The 17,293-nt window shown below is 39.8% G+C and overlaps 1 protein-coding gene across 4 annotated transcripts in view; it reads right to left on the bottom strand.

Moving 5' to 3' along the window:
* Positions 1–16,242, bottom strand: part of CEP135 (centrosomal protein 135) — a 79,921-nt gene extending 63,679 nt beyond the window's left edge. For 2 of the 4 annotated variants that reach the window (XM_055588632.1, XM_055588636.1), the window contains exons 1-6: positions 12,788–13,057; positions 9,605–9,761; positions 7,915–8,105; positions 6,808–6,975; positions 4,011–4,152; positions 1,919–2,003 (exon numbers count right to left, since the gene is read on the bottom strand). In XM_055588632.1, coding sequence (XP_055444607.1) covers positions 1,919–2,003; positions 4,011–4,152; positions 6,808–6,975; positions 7,915–8,105; positions 9,605–9,717 — 699 coding nt within the window. In that variant the 5' untranslated portion in view covers positions 9,718–9,761; positions 12,788–13,057. Of the gene's footprint in view, positions 1–1,918; positions 2,004–4,010; positions 4,153–6,807; positions 6,976–7,914; positions 8,106–9,604; positions 9,762–12,787; positions 13,058–15,732; positions 15,756–16,217 lie in introns of those variants that run through there. The other 2 variants (XM_055588634.1, XM_055588635.1) reach the window with 2 other exon arrangements.
* Positions 16,243–17,293: the final 1,051 nt, after the last annotated feature.

Genomic DNA, 17,293 nt, shown 5'->3' with positions numbered 1-17,293 from the left:
GAATGGAACTCAGCAGAAAGTGTCAGCCTGAGAGACTGGGGAGTCATCAACGTTCAGCTAATAAACTGAGAGAGTAGATGAGACTATCTGAGAAAACATGGAGAGGAGAAGTCAAAGAATCTTGGGGATCGGTGATATTTTAGGGAGCAGGCAGACAAAAGAGCAAAGACGATATTATAAGAGGCTAAAAAAAAAAAAAAAAACGCAAAAAGGAAAACCAAAAGAAAATGAAGCCACAGAAGATTTTCAAAGAGGAATGATCAATAATGTCAAATACTGCAGAGTGAGTCACGAAAATGAAGACTTAAAAGTATCCTTCTGGATGCAGCAACTAATGTCAACAGTAACTAGATCAACTTATATAGTGGGGGACAGAAGCCAACAGAAGGTTAAGAAGTGAACAGGACATGAAGAAGTAGAGAAAGACGAGTAAGACACCCTTTAGAGAAGTATGCATGAGGGAGAAGAAGGCCTTAGTTAGCAAGAGGGGAAAGGTAATTAAAATATTTTTTAAGGGGTATTAGTGATGATGATAAAAGCATCTCCTCACAGTACTGTTACGAAGACTAAAAAAATTTATAGCCATTAAAATGGCCATATAAGTTTGTTAAAGAATAACTGATTAAAGCAATATCCTAAGGAGAAGACAGGGAATGGGGCCAAGTGCATGAAACCTTAAACAGGAAGAATACCATCTTACCCATTAAGTCTTAAGGAGAACCTGTGAATACTGCTCATTTTAAAGTCAGAGATAGGAAACTGAAAAAGAAGATGATATCCTGAGGAGGGTGTTACAGGCCATGGGAAGAGCTTGAAGAGAACAGTAAAATCTGGAATATATGCTGAGAAGAACAGAACAAACTCCCACAAAAAAAAAAAACTGATAGAGAATCCAGTAGACTCAATCAGGATTGATAACCACATTAAATTGGTGATTTCAATCAGAATGGTCAGGCTATTTTCTTCAAACACCTCAGCCACCTCATGGAGACAACAAAGACTGGTCAGTCTGTGTTCATAAAGTACTTAGAAAAAAATGTGATGAAAGAATGACTGACTATAAATTGAAAAATATCAATTAATATTCATCTCATATGCATATTTGATATGTTCAACATCTCTCCATAAAATAAGTTTTTTGGATGACATTACTACAATTCCTTTTAACTCCATTTTATCCAAGTGATCTTCAAAGTACTTCATAAACTTAACACTTATACCGATACATAGGTTACATCTATATTGGTATGTGCAGATTTCTTCACTTCAGAAAAACGTAGTTATGTGCAGAATATGGAAAACGTGTTACCTGATTTAAACTTCAGTAAGCATATTAAGAAAGCAAGCTTGTAATTACCCAAATCAGAATTTAGCCAAGATACCAAAAGAAAGTATAAAAGAACAAAGCTTGTTCAAAGTTTTCATGTAACCCTGAATCTATTCATTCCCTTGCTTCTTTAGAAAACTGTCGTATGGGGTACTAGTGCTTATAGAGAAAACATTCAACAAGCATGGCAACTTGGAAGAGTAACTTTCAAAGACATATTCAAAATGATAAAATCTACAGAAAGGGTAAAAGAAGTTTTTAAAAATACTATTATAAAGCATAGTACACTTCAATAAAATACCTCTTGAGATGGAAACAGTTAATATGTTTATAATATTTGGGGAGATAGATGATTCACCTTAAAAAAAAAAAAAAAAACAACTACTATTCACCTCAATGCATAATGCAGGGAATGGACTGAAGGCTCTGAAGCCATCTAAGCCATTCCATCTATTAATTCTATTAACGAATTTACTAAAAAGAAAAGCTGTATTAAAAACTCAGGTATCAGAAATATTAAACATAACCCAATTCTATTCACAGTCACAGCACACTCACCTCAATCCCAACTAGGCAAATAAAAAATCCCACCTGCTTGTTATAATCTCTCAGTTCACTTTCCATCATTGCTAACTTCTCTTGTAACTGGCAGACTTCTTGTTGAAGTTCTTGAATTCTGAAACATATTTATAAGTAATGTCAATATATTTTTGCTAAGAAATACAAAGTTACAAAAGTGAAATTAGATACCTTCTTTTAAAAACCCTCAACTTCTGTTTCTCAGTGAGGTAGGAGGTGCTGTGCCAAAGGGGTCCCAGGCCACAGCACAGAGTACATCATCTTAGAGATTTAATTTTATAAGAACAGATACAAAACTGAGTGGTAAATAATCTGAAACTCAGATACATTATGTCTCCTACTGCATCTTGATCCTTGGGACAAATTCTTCTGGGTACTGTTGCCAATTCTTAGGTTCAGGGAACTAAGCATTGAGTCCAAAACTCACAATACTATTAAGTGAAATAAGGGACTAAATGTTTTTTGACCCCACATGACCCTGTATTTTCTAACAAACTATCTTACAATCTTAAGAGAGAAGAAAAATACTGAGAAATATCAATTTTCCAGGTAACTACAGCAAAAAAAAACTACTCTTTCCTGGAACTTGTTAATTCCAAGGGAATCAAGATTTGTCTAAATCATCTGAATTATATGAATCCTAAATGTACCGTACTACATCAAACTTTGCCAAGCATTAACAAAACAAGTCGCAATCACTTTCATACTGGAAAAATAAAGCCTGAAGCCAGGTTTAATTTTAAGAGAGCTTTTCCATAGGGTAGATAGAGTACAGCTGAACACGGCTTGTACCTGCTATTAGTATCACTAGAACCAAGACTACCCACTAATCTAGGAGTAGGAGAGCAGTATGTGTGCAACCACACTCATATATGCGTGAATGACTCTAAATACAATTAAATGTGCATGTGCAAATCCAACAAATAAGATAATCAAGAGACTAATGCTACCTATGATGGCTTCATAGAAAAGAAGAACATTAAGGGAAAGAAAAAGACAGAAAATGATACACATGTTGTTGTTCAGTCACTAAGTCATGTCCAGCTCTTTGCGACCCCATGGATTGCAGCATCCCAGGCCTCACTGTTTCTCACCATCTCCCACAATTCTCCCAAGTTCATGTCCATTGAATCGAATACAGAGCCCTCTAAAACTCAGTAAATGATACTAACACATTGTCTAAGTCCTAGTTTATAAGTACCAGAAAAACAAAACACAAAATATTTCATGGGTAAAGTCAAGTAAGTGTATAAATACAGGTACAAAATATTGTGTGAGTATAACTGAGCTAAAGACCCTAATTAGTCCCCCAACCAATGTCTTTTTTTTAATTGCTATAGAGATTAATAATAAGGTAGAAAACTCTCTCATATTGTCTACATAATCTACAAAGTAAAAAGCTAGCTGCACTAACCATTTCCACTGGGGTATTCTGTACTTTAAACTGTTTCTGCAGCCGTGACCAGAGAGGCTGTCACCAGTGCTCTTTTACTCCTCTGTACCGTTTAAGATGTTCTTAATGGCATTCTGTGTATTTCCCCTTGTCTCATCTTCTTACCGGGTCGTAAACTTCTCAAAAGTTGCATCTTTACATCCCAAGAACACTTACATAGCCTTTTCCAAAGAGTTTATTGAAGCTATAATTAAAATAGAATTTACATCTGACTCTAAGTTAAGGAAACACCAACATACAGAGCCAAGAATCATGAAGCAAGAATTTCAAAGCCAGTTACAAGTCTACTCATGCTACTAGCATTTGAGAAAAATCTGAAGTAATAGAGAGTCTGTAGAAGATTTACCTGGGTGATAAAGCTGAATGTCAAAGCAACTCTACTGAAATAGGCTGTAGGTGGCACTAAATAGTTTTAAAGCAAATATAGACAGAAACCTCAGATATATGATTTACTTGAAATCAAATTTCAAAACAAGTGAAAACCTTCTATATTCAGAATATATTCAGAAAGTGTTTACTGAATGCTTGTGCAAAGTTCTATGCTACATACCAGAGATAGGCTAGTTAAGAAGACAAAACCCTACTACCAAGAAACTTAGGGCTAACCAAGAGATCATGTAACTAAAGCCAACAGAGAATTCTTTAATGCACCTGTTATCAGCCACGTGCAGGAGGTCTGCAATGTAAGGGTCATCTGGCTGAGGAACCGGATATGAACTGATTTCAGAGGGAGGGACTGGTTCATCAATCTGCATGCGCTGGCGCCTAAAAGCAATATTTCTTTTCTTGCCACCTAAAAAAAAAAAAAATGTGTATTTCAAAAAACTGACAACAAAACACTGTCTTAGAATTAAATACTTTAGAAGGCTAGCCTTTTTGTTATAAAGTATATGTCTCTAGCTCTTATTACATAAGAGCCAGGTCAAATGTTTTCTCCCTTATATATAAATACCCACCTGATCTTTAACTAAACAACTCATTTCTGAAAAACTCAACAAGATATGGTTAGAAAGCAAGCTTTATTTTCTGCATGCTTGGTATATATGCCCAGATTTAATCTGTTCCTTCATGAGATGGGGACCAAACTCTGGCAAGATTAAAAGCTGAGCGTGCCTTGTTGTACATAATAGAGCTCAAGACGTCATCACCGGCAGAAAACTGTCAAATGAGAAGCTGAAGTCAATGTTAACTAAAATAAACATGTTTATAAAGCAAGGCCAAAGGAGCAGATAATTGAAACTTCAAGAATCAAAATTAGTATAGAGAAGAATATGTATCCTGAATTAATGGGGAATTTTCTTAATTATCCTTAAAACTAGTAGGTATAATTTCTTTTGATGGCTAGATATATCCCATCTTGGCCCAAACCACAAGGATAATTTACCTTTTCCAGTACCTGGCCAAGATTAGACACGTACTTGAAAAACTAACTGACCCTCACAAAGAACAAACACAACCCACAACTCTGTCTGCCTTAGAATCCTAACAAGTTTTTTTATACTCCTAACCTCTTGTTTCGGAGAAGGCAATGGCACCCCACTCCAGTACTCTTGCCTGGAAAATTCCATGGACGGAGGAGCTTGGTGGGCTGCAGTCCATGGGGTTGCGGAGAGTCGGACACGACTGAGAGACTTCACTTTCACTTTTCACTTTCGTGTATTGGAGAAGGAAATGGCAACCCACTCCAGTGTTCTTGCCTGGAGAATCCCAGGGATGGGGGAGCCTGGTGGGCTGCCGTCTATGGGGTCGCACAGAGTCAACCACGACAGATGTGACTTAGCAGTAGCAGCAACCTCTTGTTTTGAGGATGAAGAAACTAGGTCAAAAGTATTTAAATGGCCTGCTTGTAGTTACACAGCTGAACAAGGTAAACCACTTTCTTCCCTTATCTCCTGGTTTTCCTCCTTGGTTGCTCCTTCTCAGTTTCTTTCAAAGACCCTCTTCTTCCATCTGTGCCTTAAAAGATAATTTCCTAGGGTCTGTCTTTGGTTCTCCTCTCTTTCCAATCTATATAATCTCACTAGTAACTCCTACCACATTCAAAGCTTCTGTTCTCAGGATATTCCAATGATTTCCAAATGTGAATCTCCATCTAGGACCATATTTCTGAGGACAGATCTACATATTCCACTGCATACTAGGAGTTTCAATGTGAATGTCCCATGGATATAACATACTCAACAAACCCTTTGTAAACGGTGGACTTCTGTTCTGTTTTCCATATTCCCTATCTTAAGAAATAGTACCAGGGCATCCTTGGTGGTCTCATGGTTAAGACTAGGGGTGCAGGTTTGATCCCTGGTTAAGGAACTAACATCCCACATGCCCCATGGTGCAGCCAAAAAAAAGAAAGAAAGAAATACTATTAATATCCTCATTCATCCACTCAATCACTTCAAACAGAAATTTGGAAATTCCTCTACATCCCAAGTTTACTAAATTTATCCATCACTAAATTTTAGAGATTACACCTCCTAAATCACTCTTGATTTAGGCCCACTCTTTTCTCAGAAAATCTAATTATCCTCCTTTTTTTGTTTTCTTAATCTTCTAGTTACTTCTGAGATCCTCTCCCACATTTCCCCAGCTTTTCTGTCTTTGGCTCACGCTCCTCCCTCTCCCAGCTTATTTTCTGCCATTTCAAGTCCCACAGATTCCTGCCTGATCCTGGCCTCCCAGCTTGCAATTCTTTAATTCTCAGAGTCTCCTCTTCACTCAGCTACAGGCACATAGTAACATGATTAAGCCTGGACTGTGTCACCAGATAGAACTGAGCCAGCTTCCAGGTCTTCAACTCTCTTCTGATGGCAATCTTCATTCTGACCAAATTACTACTGGTCCTCACCACGTTCTTTAATCCCTCAGTCTCTACCAAGTCTCATAATTCAGCACCTGCCTTCACCTCGTTTGCTTCCATAACCTTAAGTCTCATGGTTTAGACACCTCCATGATCTGGAGGTTATTCCATCAGCTTTGAGCCTGGACAACCACTAACTCTGCATATGGCCCATCATTTCTGTTTTATTCCTTGAGAGCTACTGAGCATAAGGCTAAGAAGGGTAAAATAAACTATATCATTTTCAAAGTCTTTAGAGTATGAAGCATTTTTATAATTAATAATGATGATAATAATAATAGAAAAAAGAATTCAAACTAATAATAGAGGAAATAAAACCCTAGGCACTGAGGTTAGATGACTTATACCTAAGAAGTTTACTGTTAACGTAAGTTTCTCAGCATATGCATAGAATATAAGCTGGGTCTTCAGAAATAAATTTTAAAGGTTTTGTGGCTATCCAAACACATCTTTTCAAATACTAAAGTCTAAAGCATGAATACTGAAAGTCCCATTTCAGTCAACAGTTTTAACATCTTTAAAAGATTAGATGTAAATAAATAAATAAAAGATTAGATGTACATAATTTGTTTTGAGAGGGAACAGATTCACCTGGAGTTTGAACTACAGCTTGCAAATTCTTTTCTTGAAGCTGTTGAATTTTCTCATTCTTAGCTTTGCTTTCTTTCTCCATAAGTTTGAGTTTATGAACATATTGATTATTTAGAAATTTCAGATCAGCTGTTTCACGTGCACACTTTTTCAATGTGGTTTTCAACTCTTAAAATGAAAAAGATTTAAAGAGTATTTTATACATCAATAAGTCCTTCCAGTCCATAAAACAAAAAAAAGTCACAATAATTTGAAAGGCTCTACCTGATTCTTATATGCTTTGTTAGAACGTTATAACTTTTCTACCACCATTAACAAAATTGCAAATAAGTCACTAAGCACAAAAAGGAATTATATTTTTCTTCTGTGGTGAGCCTAATATGAGCTTTTGATCCAGTAAATTGGATAGGAAGCTAAGGGATTATCAATTCATGCCAAGTATTAGCCAGGGCTTTCTACTAAATACAAGAAGATTTTATATAAGTTAGCCACATAATTTACCCTTTGCCTAGTACCTCTGAAATCATTCTATCTTCTAGATCAAAAACAGGGTATAAAAGAATCAGAACAAAAGATATACGGCTTTTTCTCAGAAACACAGAAGTTGTTATAAGAACATTTTTCTTCAGTACCAGCATTTAATATTTTCTACAGCAACTTTTGGGCTTCCCAGGTGCCACAGTTGGTAAAGAGTCTGCCTGCCAATGCAGGAGACACAAGAGACGCGGGTTCAATCCCTGGGTTGGGAAGATCCCCTGGTGAAGTAAAAGGTAACCCACTCCAGTATTCTTGCCTGGAAAATTCCATGTACAGAGAAACTGATGGGCTACAATTCACAGGTTCACAAAGAGTTGAACACAACTGAGTGCACACCACCACCATTACAGCAATTTTAATTCTAAAATTTAATCCACATTCAGTGAAGATGAATATAGTTGTGGAATGCAGATTTATTTTTCTTTTGGGAACTCTTCAACATACCCTATATTTCAGGAACTGTCAGTAGGAAGACTATCACATTTTCTAATCAATAGTTTCAAAGGTGGACTAGGATTTCCCACATATAAAATGAAAAGGGCAAAAATTTCAAAAGTCACAAAAATTTACCTTTAATATGTTGACCTGATTGTTCTCTCAGTTTCATTAATTCCAGGTATAATTCATTATTTTCCTTACTCAATCTTGCATTTTCAAGTTTATAAGGTTCCAATACAAAATCAAAATTGGCACTCTCTTTTTCAGCTTTCACAGCAGATAATTTTGATTTCCGAAGACTTTCTGTTGTATGAACTAGATCACTAATATTGAATGGAAAATGCAAATACAAGGAAACATTCTATTAACTTTTAATAACTAAAAACAGATTTCTAAAAAGACTTAAATGTTAATACTGAGATCAAATCGAAAATAAGACATACAAAAACAAACACTAGAGGTCTTTTAAGGTACTAGGAAGGTCTCAAAACTTTCCTGGCATAATTAAGAAATAAAGCATACATACATAGGCAGAATCATCTTTCAACCTGGTCTCACTCATCCCCCATGTTTAATTAGTCACCTGATCCTGTGGAATCTGTGAACCTTATTTGGTCATTTAACATTTACTGAATGCCTGCTACACGCTAAGTGTCAGGGACGCAACAAACACGAATCAGTTCCCTACCTCTAAGAACACGGATGAAGAGAATATTCACTACATCAACATTTACTGGGCAGGGAGCATGGTAAAGAACCCACTGACAAGGAGCTTATATCCTACTAATAATTTGTCAAAAGTTACAGTACTATGTGATAAACTCAATAAATATTTTAGTGCGGACTATGTGTTCAGCCTCTCCTAGGTATGGCAGTGAAACAGTCAGTCTCTAGTTTCTTGGACTCTGCATTCTAATGGGAAGGTAAAACAAATTTCCAACAATAACAACAGCTAAGGTAACGTGCAGCATATGTGACAGAGAGCTGCAGGTCATACAGCTAACTGAGCATAAAGACAAAGCACGAAGAAGAGGAGAAAGAGACTTTACAGGCAGATAGAACAGCATATGGAGAGACCAAGGGTGAGAGCGAACATGTGTTCAGGAGCTTCAGGTGGTTCATACAGGAAAGGTGAAGGGAGTGTAAAATCACTGGGGAAAATGCATGTCAGTTTCTTGGAAAGTTAAACATACTTCCACCCTATAATTTTGAATTGCTGACCCAGAACTAGATCATGAAGGATTCTGGAGGCCATACTAGAGACCACAAAGTATCTTTCATCCATTTGCTTCTTTTCATCATTATCACTTATAGTCCTACTGGAAAAACTTCCTAGACCATTTCTCTGCTCTAGTTAGTCTCAAATCACAGTAATAGGATTTATGTGGAAAAGAATAAAAATAACAAAGAATCTTTCAGTTAAATTAACATGTTAACAGCTAAAGTCATGATCAACCACCTTAGAGAAGCATTATAAATGCGTAGCAATTAAAGACCAGTGACTAACATAATATCATGTCAACTGCATTTCAATAAAATAAAAACCAGTGAATAAAGCAGCTACAGAACTAACCAGATCAGAAAATCACATTAAAAATTGTACTTTTACTTACAGACAAAACTCTCAGAAACATTTACTCTAAATAGTATCGTGTGAATGGGGACCCTAGAGTTCTGCAACATGGAGAAGAGAGAAGCTTCAGATGATTTAAGGACTTTTAAAAAGTCTACCTATTTCTGTACTAAAGCATGAAGCTCAATCAGAAACTAGATAAATAGGATTCAGGGTCACACAGGTTTGCACCAGTCTTTTCATCTTTACCTGAAAAGTTTTTCTACCAAAGGTATACAGTCCACTGTCAGAGTCTGGCGGTATCCCAACTGATCCAATCTTTTCCTAATATTAAGATACTTTCTTTCTGCAGCTGTAGTCATCTTGTGTTCCAAACTAGGTTTATTCACTTCCAAAAATTAAAATCCTATAAGAAAAGAGTGAACATCATTCTATTATCAGTTATTATTATTATTTAATTTTTAAAAAAAGATTATTTTAATATGAAGCAATTATTTTTTGTTTCTTTTCAGGCAGACAGCCCTCTAGAATATTTAGATTGATTTAAATCCAATGCTAATGATATCCATGTTGCTGCATTAAAATAAATATCCCCTCATAAACTTAATATGCAGAAGTTAAAACAATAAAACCGCTAGAAAAAAGAAAGAAGAATATTTTTCCAAGCCTGAGATAGGCAGAGAATACTTAGAGAAGCCTCTTTTAAATTTTTCTTTTAAATATAAAAGAGAAACTTGATAAATTGGATTTCTTCAAATTAAAAATGTCTGCTCATCAAAATGTATCCTTTTATTTGACAAAACAAAAACTTAAAAAGTTAGGAGAAACATATTCATAATATCTAACAAAGGATTTGTATATAAAATACAGAAAGAACCCTTACAACTAATAAAGACAACCCAATAAGAAATGCAAGGCTAAGATTTGCAAAAGATATCTGAATGAGAATAATCATATGAAAAGGTGCCTAACACCACTAGACATCAGAGAAATACAAACTAAACCACAATGAAATATAATTTTGTCCATACTAGAATGGCTAAAATTAAAGGTACAATGTCTTCAAGGACTTGGAGTTAACAGGAATTTTCACATTGCTACAGGAGTGTGAAATCATTGTGGAAAAAGTCTGTGGGAGGGAGGCTCAAGAGGGACAGGATATATAAGTACTCATAACTGATTCACGTTGTTGTACAGCAAAAGCCAACACAACACCGTAAAGCAATTATCCTCCAATTAAAAACAAATTAAAAAGTGTGGCAGTTTCTTATAAAGTTAAACACACTTCTAGCCTATGACTGTGTAATTCTACTCCAAGGTATTTACTCAAGAAAATGAAAACAAACATCTACAAAGAGACTCTACAAGAATATTTAAAGCATCTTTATTCATAATAGCTCCAAACTGGAAAAAAAAAACTATACAGAAGAAGGATAAGTACACTATACTTAAACAATGTAGTATCACTCAAGAATAAACAGAACTGGTACATGTCAACAGCATGGATGAATTTAAAAATATTATCTGAGCAATAGAAGCCATGATTATATGAAGTTCAAGAACAGGCAAAATTAAACTATGTACATAGAAATTAGAACAGCTGTCACCTAGGGCGATGGGGGTAGTTGGAGCCTGAATGGAAGGGCATGAGGGGGCTTTCTTGGGTAATGAAAATATTGTGGTAATGGGGACAGACACCACACCAATGTATACATTTATCAAAGCTTTTCAAATAGCATATGTAAATTTTACTTAGATTAAAAAAGCAAGACCCCAACATGTAAGTATCTCTGGGTATCTTTTTATCTTTGTCTTTTTAAATATCTGTGAATATATCATCTATTAATCTGCCCTAAAATGGAGTTATCCAAAGACCACTTCTTTAAAAAAAACATGCTCTCTTTTCTAACCTTTGTCAGGTAAATGTGGTCCTAGTACTCATATTTCTAAATCAAACAAGAACTTCGTTTTACATCTGTATTGCTCTTCACAATTTATATAAAACATGCATGGATATGAATATATGCAAAATTTGATCCTCACAACTACTATGAGGGGGAAAGGGTCAAGGACACCCTCCACATTCAAAGATGAGGAAAGGCTGCCTAGAGAGAGTAACTTATTCCAAATCACAAGGCCACCAAGTAGGTGGGCAGTCAGGTCTCCTGAGTCCTGACCCACCGCTCAGGTTTCTGTATTATGCCGCCTCAACTTACCAGATGACTCCTAAGTTAGTACTGCTCCTTGATAACTCCTTCCTACCAATCTCTCCTCCTCCACATTCTTGTTAGCCTTTTCTCTGAATGACGTCCCCACTCTATACTAGGTTCTTTCTAGGTTCCTTCCACAAGAGGGACCTGACTGATGCAGGGTGTTCTAGAAAAAGTCCTGAAGAAGTCAGAAGTGCACCTGTCAGACCAAGAACTAGCAGGGCCTCACAATTCAAACTTGTCTTTTTTTTTGTCTGGTACCAACTTTGGTTACCCAAAAAGAATACATCCTCACATCTTTCTGAGAGACAATATGAGTAAATATTAAAAAAAAAAAAATCATCAACACATACGACAGATGAAAAAGATTAAAAATCCTCCCAGGAAGGACAAAAAAACATATATTAGGCTTTCCCCACCCATGCATTGGGCTGCTGTCCTTCATCACCAACACAACACGCCCGTCTACATCATCCAAACACTGCGGCCATACTGAAAGTTTTCCAGCAGAACAACATAAAAGGTAAGGTTTGGAGGTCCTCCACGCATACGTGTTTGGAACTACCCACTTGCTTAACTCTGGGGAGTTACGTCTCAAAGCCAGTGCACCTTATTTTTACAAAAGTATCCTGTGCTCGCGCGTGTGTGTGTATATATAATCTCCTATGTATATAATACTTATGCACAAGGGCTAGAAAAACACAACACCCCAAACCAACATTAACTAGGTTATTTCGCGAGCCCTCCCTGACTGAACTAAAAACAGTAGCGTGGAAGAGGGGATGTTTACTAACATGCTGGACAAAGGTTAATAAATGACTCGTCCTAGGCTTTGGGGCACTTTTGTTTTACAAAGAGCCTGTATGATTCTTATACGAAAGGGTATTTTAACTTTTAAATCAACCATCAGTCTGTAGGAAGAGGATCTGCTAGAACCGCACAGACCCTTGGCGAGCGGGGTCGGAGGAACCAGGAGCCCGGGCAACCCCAGGCCGACCTCCGGACCGCAGTTCCGCTGTCGGTTGTTGAAGGGAATTAGGTGTCCGCAGCGGGGCGACACGGGCTCCGCGCCCCACCCGGGGCCCACTTCCTCCCGAGGCCGCGCGGCCTCCCTCCCGCCAGCGCCCGGGCCCGGCGCGCGGGGACCGCCCGGGAGGCGGAGGCGCCGCCCTGCCCAGCCTGCCCAGCCCGCCCGCCCCGCGCCGCGTCGCACCGCGCTCACCCGCAGCCCAGGCCGCCGCTCCCTCCGCCTGCGGTCGCATCTCCCCTCGCGCCTCGCCTCCCTCGCTGGCTCCTTCCGCCCAGACACCAGCTCCGTTGCTAGGACAGTTTGAAAATGGCGCGGAGAGACGATCAGGGCCGGCGCGGAGGAGGTGCCGCGGTTGCCTCGGTAACGGGAGCGGCCGACGTTTCGCCACGCGCAGCGGGAACGCGCCCGACCGGGATGGCGGCGCTGGGCCCCGGTGCCCGGAAACGCAACGGCCCTCACGGCGCGAGGCCGCGGCGCCCCCTGGCGGCCGGCGAACCCCTAACCTCAGCGGGTGCCGGCGATAGGACTCCTCCAAGTCGATCGCACGGAGAAGGCAATGGCACCCCACTCCAGTACTCTTGCCTGGAAAATTCCATGGACGGAGGAGCCTGGTAGGCTGCAGTCCATGGGGTCGCGGAGAGTCGGACACGACTGAGCGACTTCACTTTGACTTTTCACTTTCATGCATTGGAGAAGGAAATGGCAACCCACTCCAGTGTTCTTGCCTGGAGAATCCCAGGGACGGGGGAGCCTGGTGGGCTGCCGTCTATGAGGTCGCACAGAGTCGGACACGACTGAAGCGACTTAGCAGCAGCAGCAGCAGCAAGTCGATCGCGTGCCTTGGGAGACCTTCTCGGCGCGGGGTTAAAATACTGCCCAGTTCTGGTCCCTGCCGCAGATTAGCCTTCACCTGTTAGAGGGATGCCTTCACCTAAACTCCAACGACAGGCACAATTGCAACTTTCCCTGTCAGCCACCCAACACAATTAACTGTTGCTCCCACATCCATGCCCAGATGTGTAGACCCTCATAATATACTCAACCCGCTATGATAATATAACATCATGATGTTTTGATCCCGTGAGTTATAACTCATCCCTTCAAAAAACGTAATTATTTGTTTGTATGTCTCTCCCTGCCGTCCCCAATTGTGAATTCCTGGAGTCAGACATTATTTTACTCAGCTATGTTTCTCTAGCACTAACCACAATAAACATTTGTGAATGGACTTAAATTCAAATCAACTCGTTTTAGAGAGCTTGTTCATAAACAGAAAACACATGGTCAAAGTGTAGAATTCTGTTTCTCGCGTGAAACCTTGTAGATGATCAGAGACGAGCTCATTTCCTCTTTTCTGATTACTGCTCTAGCAAGTAGGACTTTCATTCTGAAAATGTATTGTTTTTGCCGATTACCTAACTGCTTTGTGGGTTGTGAATACTTTGTACCCATTCATGTATTGTTTTAACCGTTTCTGTTGTGTCTTGTCTGCCTTCCAGTGTGCTTTAAAAAAAGTTTTGTGGAATTTCTAAGAGGAAGTGAGTTAGGCTCTGTAGATGGCTTTTGTGGTCTTGAAGACGTACATTTAAATACATTTTTTTTCCTGAACAACAAATATCTTTTTAAAATCACAGCAAAATGACTATGCAGTGGCCATCCAGCCCAGATAACTCTGTCCCAAATGCATAGCAGTTAGAAAATGTAAGAACCAAAGTCAAAGAAATTTTAAAAGGTAAGTAGGATACTGAAGTTATAGGCCAGTTTTGCTCCAGGTAACGTGGAAGACCAGAGCAAGTTCACTGTTGCAAGGCCTGGGGTCAGGGTCCCTGGTGCACACCCAAAGTTGTTGCTGCTCACCACCCAGGTCCTTGGCTTCAGGGGAGCATCAGGGCTAGGGAAGCAGAAGAGAGTAGAAACTGAGCTTGTTCTGGGCTCTCCCCAAATCACCAGGGGACAGGAGTCCTGAACTGGGGGTCAATCCTGGTAGCCTACCCTGAAAATTAATAATCAGGAGGTAGAGCCAGATTGGACCCAGGTCTCCCGAATTGCAGGCAGACTCTTTACCATCTGAGCCACCAGGGGGAAGCCCATGAATACTGGAGTAGGTAGCCTATCCCTTCTCTGGGGGAACTTCCTGACCGAGGAATCCAAAGGGGGTCTCCTGCATTTCAGGTACCAGCTGAGCTACCAGGGAAGCCCCAGAGAAAAAGAACCTTTCACTGAAAATGAGCTTGCAAACCAAAAACAATCAAGAAATCTGATGCTAACAAAGCCAACAAAATAAAACATCAAAACATGAATTCTTGGGTTTCCCTAGTAGCTCAGTGGTAAAGAATCTGCTTGCCAGTGCAGGAGACATGGTTTAATCCCTGATCCAGGAAGATTCCACATAGCTCAGAGCAACTAAGCCCATGTGCGACAACTGCTGAGCCTGTCCTCTAGAGCCTGGGAGATGCAGCTACTGAGCCCATGTGCCCCAGCTGTTGAAGCCCATGCATCCTCGAGCCCGTGCGTCCTCAAGACCGTGCTCCCCAGTAGGAGAAGGACCTCGGTGAGAAGCCCCAACAGCAACTAGAGAGTAGCCCTCACTCGCCACAACTAGAGAAAAGTCTGCACAGCAACAAAGATCCAGCACAGCCAACAATAAATAAATAAAATTTTAAAAACCCATGAATTCTCTCTAGATGAAAGAGGCTGATGAAGCTTTTAAAATGCATATATGTAAGGTGATCTGGATCAAAGTTTTTCAACGTTGGCATTTTGGACATTTTGGGCTGAATAATTCTTTGCTTCAGAGGGCCTGTCCTGTGTGTTGTAGAATGTCGAGCAGCATTCCTGGCTTCTATCCACTAGATGCCAGTACCATCCACCAAGTTGTGACAACCAAAAATCTCTCCAGATATTGCCGACTGTCCCTTGGGAGGCAAAACCACTCCTGGTTAAGAATCACTGGTCTAGATAGATGGAAGAAGTAACTGCCATTAGAAAGAACAAGAATTGTTAAATGAAACAAGAACAGATGCATATGAGAGGGAACCAGTCAGAAAATCTGGAAATTAAAATTATAGTCATCAAAAACTTCACATTATTAAGTGGAATGAAATGTAGATTATAGTTAAAAGAACCAGAGAATTTACCTAGAACCCATTTCTTTGCAGACAAATATATTTAGAACACAATTAAGAAATACAAACACTAGCTCGAGAGACTCAAAAGAGGCACTAGAGGGAATAGCAGCTATGGCAGGCAGACCTCCCCACCCAAGATATCCACACCCGAATTTCTGGCACCTATGAATATGTTATATTACTTGGCAAGAGGGACTTTACAGATGTAATTAAGGTTGTTAAAGGCCTAAAAATAGGCAGATTGTCCTGAAATTTTCAGGTGGGCCCAATGTATTTGCAGAAACCCTTAAAAGCAAACAAGTGTGAGCAGGACTTGACAGATGTTGGGGGTCTGAAGATGGTGGGTGCATGTGATGAGTGCAGGGATCCTAGGGGAGCTGAAGGAGGCTTACAGCCCGCAGGGACTCGTGAACCTCAGCCCCAGGAACAGGGAACTGAGTGCCTGCCAACAACTGGAATGGCGAGGAAGCAGATTTCTTCCTCTATTTTCTTACCTCCAGGTAAAAACTCAGACTGCTGACACCTTGATTTTGACAGCAGAGCCCACTTGGACTTCTGACCTACAGAACGATGAGATAATAAATTTGTGTTGTCTTAAGCTGCTATGTTTATGATGACTTGTTACTGTAGGAAGAGAAAAAACAACTCAGCAGAGAAGCAAGATTTGAAGAGATAATAGCTAAGAATTTTCCAGAACTGAACCAAGGCACAAATCTTCAGATGAAAAATTTGCATCATTCTAGTTAAAGATGGCAGATTAACCGTACACGTTAACTTTAGCCTCTCTCCCTTCCTCCTTCCCTCATTGCTTCCTTCTCTCCATCCCTCCCTCCTTCATCCTTCTAGAATGATGATAAAGGAATTTTAAAGATACTTTTTAAAAGGCTTTAGAACAAAGAGAATAGCAGTGGAGACGAGATCAATAAAATTTCGGGGCTGGCAAGCAGTTGTCAGCAGGAAACTGACTTCTCAGCCTTGAAAATTTTGATTCCCAACCAGCAGTGGGGAAAGTGAAGAAGCCACCTAACTATTCTGCAGAAACCTCAAAGGCCCAGAGACTGGTGGCACCAGGTAGCCCTGCTGGAGCTAACAGCAGCACAGCTGTTTTTGGTAGAATGCTTCCTACTGTCTTGCTCCATAGACAGTCTGGAGCTGGTTTTGTGTGGGTTCACCTTCTCCAGGAGTAGATGCTTTGCCTCCTGACCTTTGTTACTTCATTACAGGTCCGCCAGCAGGATGGATCAGTTGCAGGCTGAGCAAACTCTGTGGGTTAAACAAACAGGCATTATTCATACTGGACATCAGCAAGTTATTTACTGACTGCTATCAATGTGTGAGCCCCTCCAAATAGTAAGGAGAAAGATGGCTGAGAAAGCTTCTAGACACGGTGATACACACACTTGGTGTGTATGGCTCTCGCTTGCTTGGTGTGTGGAGTGTGGAAGATAGGGATTTCCTAGACTCTGGGCTTTGACACTGATTCTATTAAGTCCATTTTGTCCCTTCCATACTTTTACTCCCTGTATTAGCTTCCTCAGCTGCCGTTGTGCGCCTGCGAGCGTGCTAAGTC

This window comes from Bubalus kerabau, chromosome 7 (assembly GCF_029407905.1).
Source record: "Bubalus kerabau isolate K-KA32 ecotype Philippines breed swamp buffalo chromosome 7, PCC_UOA_SB_1v2, whole genome shotgun sequence".
NCBI lineage: Eukaryota > Metazoa > Chordata > Mammalia > Artiodactyla > Bovidae > Bubalus > Bubalus kerabau.
Note: the sequence above shows the minus strand (reverse complement) of the source record. Positions and strands in the feature narration are given on the sequence as shown.